The 17,575-nt window shown below is 34.5% G+C and overlaps 1 protein-coding gene across 1 annotated transcript; it reads left to right on the forward strand.

The window, feature by feature from the left end:
• Positions 1-4,382: 4,382 nt before the first annotated feature.
• On the forward strand, positions 4,383-5,243 carry LOC132626831 (monothiol glutaredoxin-S3-like). The gene has a single exon (XM_060341838.1). It carries the CDS (start codon positions 4,553-4,555, stop codon positions 4,859-4,861), a length of 309 nt encoding a protein of 102 aa, XP_060197821.1. The 5' UTR covers positions 4,383-4,552; the 3' UTR covers positions 4,862-5,243.
• Positions 5,244-17,575: the final 12,332 nt, after the last annotated feature.

The raw sequence follows: 17,575 nt of genomic DNA on the forward strand, positions 1-17,575 counted from the left end.
TCTCCGAACGTCTCTTTCTTCTTCTCTTTCTTGGGTTTCAAGAATCTAGCGTTTTTGGAAGATGAACTAGTGTTAATTCTTGTTAATTTGATATATTTTAATCATAAGATGATTAGGAACTCACCTTTCAAGGTTTGGAGAAGTTCTAGGGTCTTTTATCCTCAAAAAGTCGGCCAAGAATAAGTGGGTTTGGAAATTTCAAGAAAATCAAGTTCTTATACAAAATTTTCCCCCTTGAGTATGAGGTCGCATCTCAAGTTTGCGGCTGCATTCTGGATGAACATTCACTCCAAAAGCTTTCAAAATTTAGCCAATATGCGACGTCACATCTTTAGTTTGCGGCGTCACATTCTGAGTTTGCGGTCTCATCTAAGCCGACGTCCCAACAAGCTCCACTAAAATGGTCATAACCTTTTGCTCACAACTCCATTTAAGCTCCACGTTATATCGTTGGAAAGGTATTTCAAAGATATACAACTTCTATTAGAGGAAGTTTTCCCAAATTCTCAAAGTATTTTCATGAAATTGGCCTACAAGCCAGATCAACAAAAACTTAGACGAGTTTAATAGCTCTTACGAACTTCACTGCTTGGTCTTGATCTTAAATCAGCTATTTCCACCCAAACTCATATTGATAGGACTTCATTTGCCTAAAATTTCACATTACTTCTCATCTAATACACTCACACCTAACTCGGATTTACGAAATGTTACATAGAGGGAGGCATCGAAAAACCCTGTGGCGGGAGAGATGACGACAGAGAAGAATTAATTTGGACCATCGATTTTACTTTGTTTCCCTCTACCCTTACCCTTACTCTTATCTCGACCATCATCACCTGTCATCTACATAAAAAGTATATAGGTGTAAAAGCATCAGATCATATGAAACAAGAATAAAGCACTAGAAAAAATTATCAACATGCTAGCTAATCCTCCTCGTCCTATCTTCCTCATCTATCCATTCCTCCCATTTGGTTGTGTTTTTTAGTTAATCTTACTTAGTGTATTTGGAAGAGAAATTGTATTGTAGAATCTCTTCCTTTTTTGTTAGATTGAGTTGCTCAACCTTTTGGAGGTAAGGTCCATGTCCTTCGAATTTGTAATTTTTTGTTGGATTTATAGATATGGTAGGGATCAAAGTCAAACCTCCATAATCAAAGATATCCTGCCGGATGTTATTGGCTTAACTAAAAAAGAAAAACACTGAAAGTGCGGTATCACAAGTTGTGTATTAGCTCAGTTGGATTTTTGATCTGCTCAGGACTAGAAAATGCACTTGAGGGAATAACTTTAAATCCGTACAAGTAACCTTAAAAACCGGCCTTTGGGATCCACAAGAGCCAATTATTTGCACTGCACTGCCACAACTTTAGGTCACAGTCCCTTGTCATGTAGGACTTGAACTCAAAGCACTAGCAAATTCCATTCGATTACATGAACAAGCACCTGGACACCTTTTTATTAGTTTATGATCAACACGCCAAGATTCCCATATATGCATGCATGATGAAAAGCCTGATAAAAGAGAATCAACTTTTGAACTGTCAGAGATTTTTCCAGAGACAGCTTTATTTCGTTCTCATAGTTTTTAAGTATTTGATATTGGAAAATCTCATAAAGTAGTAAACAATTGTAAAAGTAGTGACCTTGTAGTTTAAAGTTATCCACAAACCTGAATGCTCTTTATTTCTTTGTAGTCTTAATCACCAATTTAATTACTTGTTTAGTATTAACGATAAAACCCTTACCAATTTAAATTATTAGAAGAATTTTATAAATATTGTCACTTCTATGGTTATGCCTTTCAGGATGTTTAGTAACTCAAAATATAATCTTCAAATACATTCCGCTACTATTAAAGGTATAAAGTACATATGCACGGGCGCATACGTATGTGTTTCTATGTTTCTAATTATAATGTGACATGTTGTAAGTTTTCATGTTTTTTTCTTTTATTATATACACAAAAGTAGGAAAGTAGCAATTAGTTCAACTATTAAAACCTTATAAATCAACAACAATCTTCTGCGAGTAAACAATCCTAAAAAACGAGAAAGGGTCCTTATTATAATGAATATATAAGATGGCGCATATAAAAACACAATGAAAATCAACTTTCAAGTAGTACGAAATTAGACATAACAATTAGTTGAATTTTGTCTCCGGTAAACTCTTCTCCACAATAGACTTTTTCTTGGCCTCGAATCTCCATACGCACTCATCAAATCCGCCTCGTGAAAAAAGTTACATTTTCTATCGAAGTTCTACCACATGTTTGATGTATAATGGAATTTTACCCTGGCCGTGACCTAGAAACTATCAATCGATTTCTCTTTGGTGGGCCAGAAATGTTATCAACTTATGAGGTAAACTATTAGCAACATGTGTATGGTCTTTTTTCTGGACATCAAGGCTTGTCTCCTTGTTATGTATGGTCTTTTTTCTTGTTACTAAATTTTACAAAAATAGACTCCGTTTATTAGCTATAGGAAATAAAAAATGCAAAATTTATTTAATATAGTTGACTATCTTTTCAGACACATTGACTCTGACATTGGTTCAACTCCCAATATCTGAAATTATTCAAACAGCTTAGTTTATACAACATAAAATAAATACGAAAAAGTTGCTTTACTTTTATTTTCTAATTGGAATTTCCGAGCTTGATGATCATGCATGTCCGTTTAGACTTTAGATATTGACTTCAATAATGTATAAATTAGACACAACCACATAATCGTGTGTATATATACATACACAGTTTAAGTATGTGGTCATCAATGTCATTTACGAAAATTCTGTCCTTTTGCTTTTTCATATATTTGTTGGTGATGAATTGGATGCGTATCTTTATTTATCGGACCACAAAAAAGTTTCCAATCCAACTTCCTCTCCAACTCAGCAGATTCTTCCTGGAAAAAGATGCATCATAAATAATGACTCGACCAAAACTTAAACAAGATTATCTTAACCCGACCCGATTCTCTAATCATCCCTAAGATTGCTAACTATCAAAATTTCATATACCTAAAAAGGAAAGAAAACATCATGAAATCCACTTTCTGTGCCACTACGAAAAGATAATGGGAAACATTTAACAGTATTAATTAAATTCAAAGCAAAAAACAAGAAGCATGCAAAAGGTGATGGGTCAAGTCATGGGGCACCGACCAATGGTTTTACTACTTATATATTTTGATAAACAAGAATAATAATATTGATAAAAGGAAAATGGAGTAAAGTGATTAAATTAATGGTTTATCTTATCAAGCAAAGAGAAAAGCCGCAGCATTGACACGTCTCTATTCTGTATGCAAAGAATCGTTATCGTGCAACATGAAAACTTTTTTTATGTAGTGCCAACATATATATACATCACTATCAAGTTAGTGATCTTATGCATATTTTGGAACCTATCCAAATATCTTTCCAATAGTATATATGAAAGTTACTTTGATAAAAAAAATATAGAATGAGGATGCCACAGTAGGTTTCTTTTTAAACATTTAGAAAACAGATAATTAAAAAACAAAAATAGCAATTATGTTAAAGATTATATATGATAGCGTAAAATTTTTTGCACGATCAAATTTTTTTAATCGGCTACAATGTTAGAATTGCATTTTCGATAGAGTCACTTCTTATTATAACTCTACGTTTATTACATGATATATATATTTAAAAAAAGTGAAATGATGGAACTTAAACTTTCATGTTAAACACATGTAATGCTAAGAGTTTGAGTGTAACATACATATCGCAAATGTAAGAAATCTCTATATCAATCAACCTTAAGAATGAATAATTATAGTGTCATGTTGTTAAGATCATATCTTTGATATATGCTAGTGCTTGTTCTCTTCTTTGACAACATAAATATATATATATATATATATATATATATATATATATATATATATATATATATATATATATATATATATATATATATATATATATACTACCGCATAGTTCGGATTCGAGAGTCAAATTTCTTAAATTTGATCGTGAATTCGGATATAAAATTTTTAAGTTTTTAAAAATAAATTTATATATACGAAAACTACTTAAGAAATACTATAAGTCACAATAATTAGCATCTCAAAATACGTAAAAGACATATGAAAAGTTGCGCTCAAGAAAAAGCTCTCGAAACCCGTAAAGTGTCACATCAATTAAAACGATGGGACGGTAATTGTTGTGCTCACAATTGCCTAGCTGTCGGTTTTTGCTTCGTTTTAGAATCAAAACTACACATGAGATCAGCTCGTGTGGTTACTTTTACGTATGTTGGATTCTTTTCACAACCTCAGCAAAATGCAAATCTACACTGTCAAGGAATTCCATTCTATCTATAAATATGTCTTGTTGGTGCTTCGTTTTTCCTCACCTCAAAACTCATCAACATCCCTACACATAAACCACAAGTCATCACTAAAGCTCAACCAACATATCCACATCATTATCCTTAACCTTTCATATTATTTTCTTCACTTTCTAAACCCTAAATACAACACATACATTCTTGAATTATTATCAAATAGTACATATGGAGAGGGTAAGCAGAATGGTGGCTGAAAAGCCAGTAGTGATCTTCAGCAAGAATTCTTGTTGCATGAGCCACACTATTAAGTCTCTCTTTTGTGACCTTGGTGTTCACCCTGCAGTTCATGAGCTTGATGAGATGCAAAGAGGACGAGAAATCGAAGCAGTCCTATCGAGACTCGGTTGTAACCCTACAGTTCCAGCAGTATTCATCGGTGGTGAACTTATTGGTGGTGAAAATGAAGTCATGAGTCTTCATCTTAAACGCTCTTTAAAACCAATGCTTAAAAGAGCTGGAGCTCTATGGGTTTAATTAATTAATTAATTAATTACTAAATATATGTATTCGACCTCAATAATAACAATAACAATAATAATGCGATGTTTTTTTTGTTGCGGAAGAATAATATAAGCTAGAAGTAGACATTAATTAGTTACTTTTAGCAAAAAAAAAAAAAAAGAAGAAGAAGAAGAAGAAGAAGAGTGCGTTTGTGTACATGTAAAACGAGTGAGAGTGCGTAGCCCAGTGCTGAAATTTTCTTTAGCTAATTACGTACTATATAAGTAGGGAGTATTAAATAATGTGTTCACTTAGCTTCTAGTAGCCCGGCTTCTCTTTTTGTTATGTAAGCTGTGATCTCTTTTGCGAATAAAAAATCTCTGTTTTCATATATATGCATAACAGATTATAAACAGTGGCTTCTACTTATTTCTCTGCCTAATTAATGCTGAATTTATTTTTAATTTCTCTCATTAATTTCAACACATAGTTGTAATTCATGTGCTTATAGATCGAAAACTTGTAGTACATTATATTGGTGATCTTTTTACTCTCCAAGTATCCTTTTCTTTTCCTTTTCTTTTGCTCATCATTAATTTAATTGAAGGGAAGATAGATGCGGTGACTCATTAAAATGCAGTTTTTAATTAACTTGTTTTAAATAATTATTAAGATAGATAAAATAAAAATAATTTTTATTATCAATGTATATAATTTGAATCTATAGTTATATATTGCATCATGAGAACTTGAGAAGCAACGAGTTCAAATAAAATTGAGCAACATGAAGTTTTTTCCTTGCAGAATCTAAATTAAAGGAAATTACTTGCCACCAATATATAGTAGGTCTACTATGATAAAAGAGAATCTACATATGTGAATGGTTGCATGCATGCAAGCTATACTATTGAGTGGCTTCAGGCAAAAGATTAACGTCTAGAAAGATATATTAACATAATATATAGTTAAGGAAATTCATGATGTCAACGAAATGATATTCTAGAGTAATCGAAAAACATTTTAAATATTTCCATGTTGATAATCACTAGCAAAGGTATAGCAACTTACGACAGATATAAATTACATTATCTTAAAAATAATTGTATTATTGATAATTATTACTATTGTATTATTGTTGTTATTTAAATATTTGTTTCGTTTAAACTGAATGCAACTGTAGTCATGCATGAGACGAGAGAAATATATGGAATTCATAGATGAAGGTAATAAGAGGAATATTAGTGCTGTTTGCCATAGTTTCAAGGAATTTAAGTTACTTTCCTCCTTGTGACAATTGCAGCAATATAACGATGTTATGTGCTTCATTTAGAGAATGAAATATATATGAATTAGATTATATTCCATCTTTTCTTTTTTCTCTTTTTCTGCTATGGGTCTGGCAGCATTGATGCTCACACTTAAATATAAATAAAAAAACAAAAAACAAAAATAGAGATGGAATGCGTAGAAAAGGTACATGTAATATTGGGATAAATAAGAACGAAGCTAATGCTTGTGATTAGATAAAATGGTTATGAGTACACTGTATTGTGAATGTTCATTAGTACTTCTATAGCTTCCTTAAAAAGCTTGCGGTCCAGTAAGTAGAGTTGTCAATATGGGTTGGCCCAGACCAGATGAACTAGCCACGCGGGCTTTGGAATTTGAAAATGGGGAAATTTTCAAATTGGGGATTTTCATTGTTCACTATAGTGCTTCATTCGCAACACGAGGCCACTCTCACGAACGTGAAGGCCTAGCCTGACCTGGCCCATAAAACCTTCTTCGCGAACGCGAGGCTTAGCCAGTGACTTTGATCAAACGTCCTCATTTCTTAACTTAAGGACTTTTAAATTTGCTAAATCTAATCAGATACTCACCTGATTGCCTTGGGAATCGCGCCACTCATCCCCTCAAGTCATAAACACCAAGATGAACTACGGGAAGGGTATTTTGGAAGAAAAGATTTAAAAAGTACTATAAAAGACCAAGCGGGTTGTTACACTTCAATTCTTATTGTAGCCATACTTGGCCTAGTTTCTATGATTGGTAGCAGTATCCAAAGTAAGAGGAGTACCAACAGAGATAAGTGTTGCTTCACATAGTACCAAGTATGTAAATGAAATATTAAACTTGGTAATAGCACCCAAGCTGGAGCAATAGGGATATCCTCTTTCGGTGTGAAATCAGGCGACCATTTCTGAAGCTACATTGCATCTCATCGATCTCGATTACCATGCAGAACCAAACATTTTTTAAGTCTTCATTGTAAGATCAATCAAGGCATTAAAGTTATCATAAACCCCTATTTTTTACGAGCCTTTAACATATAACACCTCGTATCTTTAAACTAAGCCGTGTCTATGACTCAGGGATCCCGGAAACCAAAGAAATGAGAGTTTAAGTCGAAAAACCAGACTCAATTCTACGGGTGGCACTCGACGGCCAGAGGGACGGGCCGTCGATCAATCGACGTCCCGTCAGAATGCACCATCCCTAGGAACCTCGTTTTGCAAACTCTCTAGACTGATTGACGGCCCGTTAGAATGCACTGTCCCTAGGAACCTCGTTTTGAAAACTCTCTGGACTTTCTCAGACTACTAACAATACGGTCGAATAGATGGACCGTTGACACGTCGACAGACCGTCAATGATGCACCGTAAAAAATCAGACTCAGATCGTCAAAGCAACTCGACCGACCGTTAAATGCACCATCAATCCTCCCGGACAACAAACAGTATAAATACGATACTTCATTCTAGAAAATCAATTTTCACAATTCTCAAGCCCTAGCACGAAGGTTTTCTTCTCCCATCAATCCAAAACATCAAGATAAGCCCTTCCAAGTCAATTCTAACATGTATTCATGTAATCTAACAAGGGTTCATCATTCCTAATCCATGGTTTTCAAGAAAACCCATCTCAAGGTTCAAAGTTTAAGCTTTTGGAATTCTATTACAAGTTTTGGAGCGTTTACATGTATGTAGGGTTTCTATCTACGTGGGGAACATCATTGTTCTTCCCCACGCCATGTTTCTTCCATGATTATACGAAGTTCAGGCAAAACTAGGGTTCTATACATGTTTATGATAACCCTAAGCTCATGTGCCATGATATACCATGTTTGTATTGATAATTCGTTATTGTATTCTTAATATTCCATTTTGGTTATTGAGAATCTGTCTGTAATTCATAAAACCCCATACTTTGCACTCTATGGGTTCTTAAATACAAGATATGAACTTTGACGTATATTTAATGAAATTCTACATACATCCATGTTTTATACAACTTATACTATGTACTTATATCCATGCTCATGAAATCATGTTTGCAAGCCATGTTTATGAATCAAGTTTACAAGTCATGCTTTACAGACCATTAGCCTAGATGCCACCTATATCCATGATCATGTTTTGGGAGTAGTATAGGTTTACCGAGAAGGCTCAAATAACTTGAAACTACATATGCCAATGTAGGGAAGGGTCGATCTGCCCAGATTAGGATGACACCTTCAGAGGGTTGAATTGGATTCATTTTCATGTCATGCTTATGTCTCATACCCTGGAAAGGTGTGGAGCTGTTCTGCTGGTCGAGCCAGGTACTAAACTCCACGTACCCACGTGGTGATTCTATGTTGTCGATTATACTACGGCTCTCCTACTAGAGACAGATGAAATAAACAGGCCACATGTGTGTGTATGTGTGTGTATATATATATATATATATATATATATATATATATATACACATGTGTCCTGTTTATTTCATTTAGTTGTTTTACATACCAGTACAATTCAAGGGTACAGATGTCCCTTTTATTTGCCCGGGGGCCTACATTTCATGATGCAGATTTACAGGACGACGAATCAGTACATTAGGACTCAGCATGTATCAGCTTTTGATGAGCCCTATTCTATTCAGGGTCTTAGCTTTACTTAGGTTTATTTCAGTCATGCAGTTAAGGTATGCCGGGGCCTAGTCCCGGTAAACAGTTTAGTAGTCAAATTGATGTCAGAGGCTTCATAGACTAGTCAGTTAAGTTATGTCAGATATTCAGAGTCGTCTAGACATTTTGGCTTATTATTATTATGTTTATTCAGACTATTCCGCATTATGATATTATGATATTTTCATACTTATGATTTATGGCCCCATGCTTTACTTAAATTATGCATGTTCATAGTTTATTTCGCATCAGTTCATGCCCATTTTGAGTCAGCAAGCCATGTGGTTCGCTCGGTCACATGCAGTCAGGCATCGAGTACCGTGTTACCCCTAGTCCATGGTTCGGGGCGTGACATAACATTTACCATTTCCTTGAATTTTGACTTAATTCGATCAATTTGTGAATGTAACTTTAGAAATTGACCCACAAAAGTGTATCGACACTCATTTGCCATGATTCCAAAATAGTCCGAAGCTTTGAAGATAACTACAGGGATTCTATTGTGAGTGGTTTGACGAACTATTATTTTTTCCTTCCTAGCGGATTGGATGTTGTGTTGAAGCTGGTGAAGCAGTGATTGTGTTTGCATAAGTAATTTTTTCATGAATTCCACCGGTGGTATAATCGCTCAATGAGAAGGAAGAGGCTCGTTCATCCGACGCGCCAAAGGAGGACCTCTAGCCGGCTCTGTCACGCCTCAAATCTCAAGCGGCATGGCGGGCACGCAGTGCCCACACTCGGCCTGAGCGAACCACTCTGAATCTATCACTCAGGAGGGGTAACCCTCAACTTAGGTCAATAGGGCCTACCTGCAAATAAACAATACCAACTAGCCGAAAAGGCCACACTTTGAATATATATAAAGACTGGCTATCTCATCTGAATGGGGCACACACACCTAAAACATATTTATAACTGAGCAAGCCAATGAGGCTGCTATGAACATACACAACCAACAGTACCAAAATAGACATATGCAAGGCCAGTAAGGCTACCCCACTTACATACTATATATAGGACTCATCTACAAGACTCTAAGAAAGAACATAACTGTCCTGTCCCGACCTACCCATCAAGTCTGTAAGCTCAAAAGAAAGACTCCTAAAGACCTGGCAACTCCGAACAAAGGGAGCTCACTAATCAGTTGACTTCGGATCCTGTCCACTGGAGAGGTCTGTCAATCTGTCTATCTATACCTGCAGGCATGAATGCAGCGGTCCCGGCAAAAAGTACGTCTGTACTAACAATGTACCGAGTATGTAAAGCAATAGATAACTGAAACTGAAAGCATAATAACTAGAGGCCAAAGAATTCCCTGAACATTTCACCTGATTTGACTCATATGAAATGCAATATAATAATATCATATATCTTACTGACTAAGTGGCTAGGAAACTGTAAAATCTTATTGACCATAAGACCAGGCAAATCTTTCTCACTGACCCGTAGACCAGGCAAAACTATCTCACTGACCGTAGGCCACGCATATCTATCTCACTGACCCGTCGGCCAGGAAAATCTGTGTCACTGACCCGTAGGCCCGATAATACTATCTCATTGACCCGTAGGCCAGGCATATCTATTTCACTGACCACGTAGCCAGGCTAGAGAAAAATGTATGTATATCATGCTGTATATCAAGTATAAACTGAAATATATGAAGAAGTCAACATATCTCTTTCTAACTCTTCTACTAACAGTGAACCAAGGAGCGAATAGAAATCCCTCGGAAGATACAGTATCACATCTAGAAGCGTTACACCTCTATGACAGCTCTAAACAATAGTTCTTTTTCTTTAATATTTGATAGGCGCTTACTACCTACAGATCATGCCAAGAAAAGAAAGCATAGCCATTACATACCTCAAGTCGCCAATATGAACCAACAACGAACTCGTCGTAATGCTTACGCCAATCCTATAACAAGGGAATACGTATATAACTTAGATGATGTTAGTATATCACGTATATCAAATGACAAATCGATTCTAAAATGAAAGGGGCAGCATTTCCCCTATCTCCCAATCACCACAACACATCCAGCAACCAACAATAACAACAACATCCTCTTATAAGCCTTTTCAACTCACATCAATCAACATTTAAAGATATACAATAAAACAACCCGATATACACTCCGTATACAATACTTATACATCTCCTTCTTCCAAATATATACGACAACCCCAACGCAACCTCAACATCAACTAATATCCATGCAACAAGAATTTAGCTCAATAATACATTAATAACATGGCTCAAAACAGATTACAAGCCAACATAAACTCAAGATCATATTTGGACATTTCCCTCCAACTTTCTCCTTTCAATACTTTGTATAATCATCAAACAAACTCATAAACATGGAAACAAAGTGAATCCTTAACTCAAGAACTCAAGAAACCCATCACAGAGGTTATTTCCCCATGAAGCACCTTCCAAAACTTCCACAAGAAGAGGAACTAGGATCCGATAAGCAATCCGGGATATTTGGCACTAGAATCCCACTTTAAACCTTTGATTTCACTTGGGAAATAATTGAATATGTTTTGAAGGGTTTTTAGGGGTGTCTAGGATCTGGAGAGATGAAATAAATGAATTAAAAGAGAAGGGAACCGAAATATATACAACTTGGAGTCTCCACCGCCTCAATTTTACACCCGCAATGTATGGATCGTAGGGCGTACATGGCATTATACTTCTCAGATTTGCGAACTGTCAGTTGCATTGAAAAGAAGATTATTTGAACTTGAATTTAGATAGGTCATTAATTCCATAACTCCTTATATACTAGAAGATATACCTCCCGAAATTTTGGGCCAAAATCCGGTCCAGAAATCTGCCTAATTTTCCCCGAGTTTCGACAAACTTAATTTATTCGATTCACTTGATCCCGAAACCTTCCAATATCTGCTAAACATGGTCTTAAACTCTTATACACTAAAGATAGACATGTCTAATCCTATATGACCTCGAAGTTTGTCCGGCTCGTCCAAGTCTACGACGACTAACTCGCGACGAAATCTACGTACAAAAGTACGAGGTGTAACAAGCTCCATGAAGGTGCAGCATGGCCTCCACTCGCCAGAAACTAGTCATTGAAGGTCGTTAAAGAGATGTTAGAGAGGAGAAAGAATAGAGAGAAAAAAGGACTATTGGTTCTTCTTTTAACAATTATAAGCCTATCATGCTTTAATTCAGGACATATTGTTTCTTTTTGTCGTTATTTTCCTTCCCTGGCCAACGCAGCTTCACATATCTCGTCTTCCACTGCACTTGCTTCCATTCAGTCTTGTGAGGCTCATGATGTCATATGGTATCCCGATTCTGCAGCATCATCCCATGCACGTAAATCCATATGAAGGTATGTTAATCAATAAGCTTCCTTACAATCTTTTGACCATATTTGATTGTGCAATAGATATCGATCTTAGTTGTTAAAATAAAAAAGGGAAATGACATTTTTGGTCCTTGTGTTATTATCTCATTTCGATTTTAGTCCTGATGATATTTGATCAAGCATTTTGGACCTTCAATTAATCAGTATGTGCTACTTTGATTCAATATGAATTCCAAAAGAAACAAACGCTCAGTTAAGTGTAAGAAGCACAATTTGGGTATTAAAACACTAAAAACAAGACTAACTTAATTCTGCCATTTTGTTTTCGCATTGTGCTCGTAATCTATCCTTTTTACTCCCTTCTTCCATCTGGACTTGAAGAAAGATTTTGACTCTAAACAATGAGTAGCTTGTGTGGTATTTTTTTTTGGTGGTGTTATCTTTAATTCTGATACCTACTCTTGGATAATTGGATTCGAAAATTCTTCCAAGAGTACACCGAACAATGTTCTAAGCCTATAGTAGTCGAGGAAATTTATTTTTTTACAACTAGTTTCGCGAGGCCCGGGCTTACTCTTAACACTTTAACTTTCATTGTTAGTGGAATTATTACTTCAATTCAGATGCATAGGCCTGAATTTTGAGTTTATGAGTTTTGGATTCTAAATTTTTAAATTATTCCGTACTAAATTAATAATCTATAGACAAATACAAAGTTTGTGAACCTAAGCTACAGGATTCGATCGAAACTGTCGCCGACACTCTAGCTCCGCCCTGCTTCTAACTCATTGTGCCCTAAACTTAAACTCATTTAAGATTTTAATAATGTATTTTATTTTCACCTGTATTAACAAAACTCATTTTTCGTCTTCTAGAATCATCTAACACAACAAAATTATTCCAACAACTTCAATTCTATACTGCAATAAATATAACCTTAATTTAGAATCTTCACACAAATTAACCTAGTGATCCTACAAGAATAGTAGTAAACAATAATTAAAGTACATTAATAAAGTAAAATATTTTAAAACTATATTTGAAAATAATTTTAGGATAAATAAGAGTATATGAGCTCACTAAAGAAGCAAAATATTGGACGTTTTAAGGATAATAGATACTGTAATACCTAATAAATGCTTCAGTTATAAGAGAAAATTTGGATCCAAAATTACCCTAATTTTAACAGAACGTATAAAGACAAATAATATATTTTCTCCATCCCAAAATATAAAGGCATTTGACTAATTTCTAAGCAAAATTTAGTTAGATTAATTCAATATTTTAAAATTAAAATTTAGACATTCGGAAAATATACGGAAAATACTATAAATTGCAATTCTTATAAATTACAATTCTCCTATCAATATAGTGAAAAGATTAGTAAAATAAGGGTCAAAAACACACCCCAACTATCACTTTTTTTTTAGTTTCATACCTAAACTATCAGAAGGTTGAGAAAACTACCTAAACTATCACTATCTAGTTTGCAAAACACACCTCAAATTATTCTTGAATGGCCGGTGATCTACACTCTCCATTTTATATAAAAATGTTGCCAAGTATTTTCCACGTGGATAAATAATGTCACAGTGGCACCTACATGGAAATTTAAAAAAAACTATTTGTTTTAAAATATAAACTGAAAAATAATATTTGCAAAAATAGTTTAAAAAATGGAAAAGTCGTTTTTTTTTTTTAAATAATAATAAGAAAACCGATTATTTATTTTTCACATTTTTTTTTTTAAAATCAACTTGTCCATTTTTTAAATCTTTTTTTTTTTTCTGATTTTCTAAATTTTTTGATATTTTTTTACAAATTTTATTTAAATCCAGATTTTTAAAAAAAATGCTGATTTTTGAAACAAAAAATGCAGTTTTTTTTTTTTTTTTAAAATATATATATATATATATATATATATATATATATATATATATATATATATAAAATATTATTTTTTAATTTCCATGTAGGTACTACCATAGCATTACTTATGTCATGTGGATAATTTTTTAAAGAAAATTTCAGCTTCACTTGCCTTTTGGAGAGTGAGTTCACACATTTAGTCAGGTGTGTTTTGCAAACTAGATAGTGATAGTTTAGGTAGTTTTCTTAATCTTCTGATAATTTAGGTATGAAACTTAAAAAAAAGCAATAGTTGAGGTGTATTTTTGACCGGAAGGGATTGCTTTATATGAGTGGATTACATTTCAATTTTAAATGTTGTCCAGAAAGAAAAACAGAATAGCTTTCGGAAAATTAAGCCCCATGTCCGTTCCGCCATCTAACTTACCAGAAATGGCCCAATTACTCCTTAATTACCATATAGCTAGATTGTTTTGTAAAACCCTGACCTATTCCCTTATTTCTGCCACATACAGCAACTGGACGTCAACATCGCTAAGAATCGAGAGTTGTTTGGCTTTTCTTTTTGAGCCCTCTCCTCCATTTGGAAAACGTAACTTGTTTGATGCTCTTGTCTTGCATTGGCTTTATATTGAAAATATAATATTTAAGCATCTGCACCATATAAATCCCGTCCTTTTACCAATCTGTGATGAGATAAGGTTTAAGATAGCTTAGATTCATCTATTTATCAGCTTCATTTCTTTTCCCTTTTGCCTATAGTATATACTCCGTAGAAGATATCCATTTCTCATAAAGAGGTGTTCCAGGCATTATTCCATTTGGCTACACAAAATTCACTTTTACTCATTTGTATAGTCTAATATTAACAAATTTAGTTGTGAATGCCTCAACGTTGAACTCGATGATATCAGTACTCAAATGATTAATGTTTCGTCCTTTTTGTGTTCCAGTTAACTGGCCCTTCTTGACATTAGCAGGGATAGATGTAGAGTCAGATTCAATATTTTTGCTCATAATCTTACGTATATGTTGAAAATTCACTAAGGAAGTGTGGGAGGGGACCTCAGAGTTGGAAGGAGGCAGAGAAGATTTCTAGCCGATGGATTTGGTTACTTCTAGAGTAGATTTTCTGGCAGTGGATCTGAAGCTTGAGTCCCCGAGGGAATACATTGTTTATACATAGTTATACAAAGCATATACATTATTTATACATTATACATAGTGTATAAAGATGTATATGTAAAATTTAAAAAGATGTTGAGCAACTTATAGATACATTATCTATACACCGATCGGCTGCAAACTAGATGTTTAGATTGTATATATGGGTTGTTTCCCTAATAGATTTTGATAAAAAAAACTGGTCGAACTTTGCCCATGAAGTAAGGTCCAAACATCATAAAATCCTCATTCAATCAAATAACTGCACAGTGTGGCCTTCAAATGAACTGGTCTTTAATATTTGGCCTTCAAATGGGTTGGTCTTTAATTTGTGCCATTTTTTGCACGGATTGACCTTCAAAGGCGCTGGTATTTAATTTTTATCCCTCAAATTGCCCTTCACTTAAAAAAGTGGCCGAAAATACTCCGAGGTTCTGAGTTCGAATCCCGCTTAGTAAAAAAAAAATCGCAAAGCAAGGCTTCACGAAAAGTTTGCCTTATAAGGCAGAATTTTACTCTGCTGGAATTCTACAAAAGTTAAGGCATAACTTTGCCCGAATAGGCTCAATTTTACAACAAAACTTTGTCTTGTGAGTTTTTTTTTTAAACTGACCCGAGGTTCGAATTCAGAACTTCGAAATATTTTAGGCAAAGGGCAAAAATTAAATACCAGCAACTTGAGGGACAAAATTAAAGACCACTCCTGAATAAGGAAAATTGTGCAAATGACCCTCATCCAATTCCACTAATTCGGTAAGGGCAATTTGCAGGATTGTCCTTCGCTGGGGGGTGGTCTTTAATTTTTGCTCTTCACTAAAAATCTCTTGGTTTCGGGTTCGGCCTTAAGGCATTATTTCCCAGGAATAATGTGGTCCGCCAATTGGATCTGATTACCGATCTGCTTGGTTCTCCATCCACTGAAGCCATTTCAAGGGTTGTCCTTCCCATTCCTTAGCCAATGTATAACGAATACCAACTAAATCTGATCCATTTTGAAGGCAAAACTCTTCCTTAAGGCAGAATTTTCTGCCTTAAGGAAGAGTTTTGCCTTCAAAATGGATCAGATTTAGTTGGTTTAAGGTAGAGTTTTGCATGAATAGAATTTTGCAAATTCTGGCTTAAGGTAAAGTTTTGCCAAAACTCTATCTTGTGAATTTTTTTATTTTTATTGAGCTAGGTCTCGAATCCATAATTTTGTGGTATTAGGCGAAATGCAAAAATTAAAGGCTATCAATTTGAAAGATGAAAATTAAAGACCACCCCAAATGAAGTACAATCCGCGCAAAAAAAGAGATTCGGTAAACAGACCCAACTATTCTGGGCTGGGCCACTAGAAGTAGCCACATTCAGCCCAACTCAAACAACTATCCTTTCTGACACAAGTTCCAATAATAAAAGTGGGCCTACTGGACCCACTTCTTCCCCCCGCAATAAATGCCACTCTTACCCAAAACCCATATCAAACAAACAACACTTCACTAAACACCCACAGCGCATCTTAGCATTCATACGGCAATGGTTTACGTAATCCCACGTACTGACAAATTTACACAAACGAACGAAATGCTAAAATGCGCCCTTCAAGTCATTTTCACCTCACTTTCTCTCTCCTCAGTCATATTATCACCCACCTATACATGACCAATTTTATACTCCCTCCGTTTCAATTTAAGTGTCTTGCTTTTTAGTAAGTTTATAATATAACCGCAAAATTTAAATGATATTTTAATATATTATAAATATTTTTAATTTTTCCCAAGTCTTATTTTGTGAAATTTCATTAGATATATATTATTATTATTGTTGTATATTTAATTTAGAATGACAAAATTTAAAAACATTTCTTTATTTTTTAAGTTTTATTATCAGCCAAACTAAAACACTTAAATTAGAGTGGAAGGAGTATTCCTACATTCGGTAGATACACATGAAAGGGTGTACATGTATATTTTTGTGGAGTAGAAATGCTAAAATGCGCATTTCTCTTTTGTCAATTTCAACACATTTCCTCAGTGTTACCAACTGCAACCTATACATCCACCATTTATGTATCTCTACTTTTTAACCTATAGATACAAAAGTGTATACCTACAGTCATTTTCAGCTCACTTCTCTCTCACAGTAAAAATATCACCAAAACTATAGACATACATATTTCTGTATCTCTACACCTATCCTATAGATACACATTCAGGTGTTTGTATACACATTTTTGGAGATACTTTTTGTTGCTTTCAGTGTAAATGATCCAAGAGTGAGCTTCAATGGGCGTTGTCAAAACCTAATTTTATTCATTTTTTCACTTAGGAGGTGAGTTTTTGCACTTATAATGGTTGAGTTTTTACTTCTACTTTTTAATTTGTTTGTTTTACTTTCCTTTTTAGTTCGTTTAAAAAAAAATATTTCTTTCACGATTAAAGGGGG

This window comes from Lycium barbarum, chromosome 2 (assembly GCF_019175385.1).
Source record: "Lycium barbarum isolate Lr01 chromosome 2, ASM1917538v2, whole genome shotgun sequence".
Classification (NCBI taxonomy): domain Eukaryota; kingdom Viridiplantae; phylum Streptophyta; class Magnoliopsida; order Solanales; family Solanaceae; genus Lycium; species Lycium barbarum.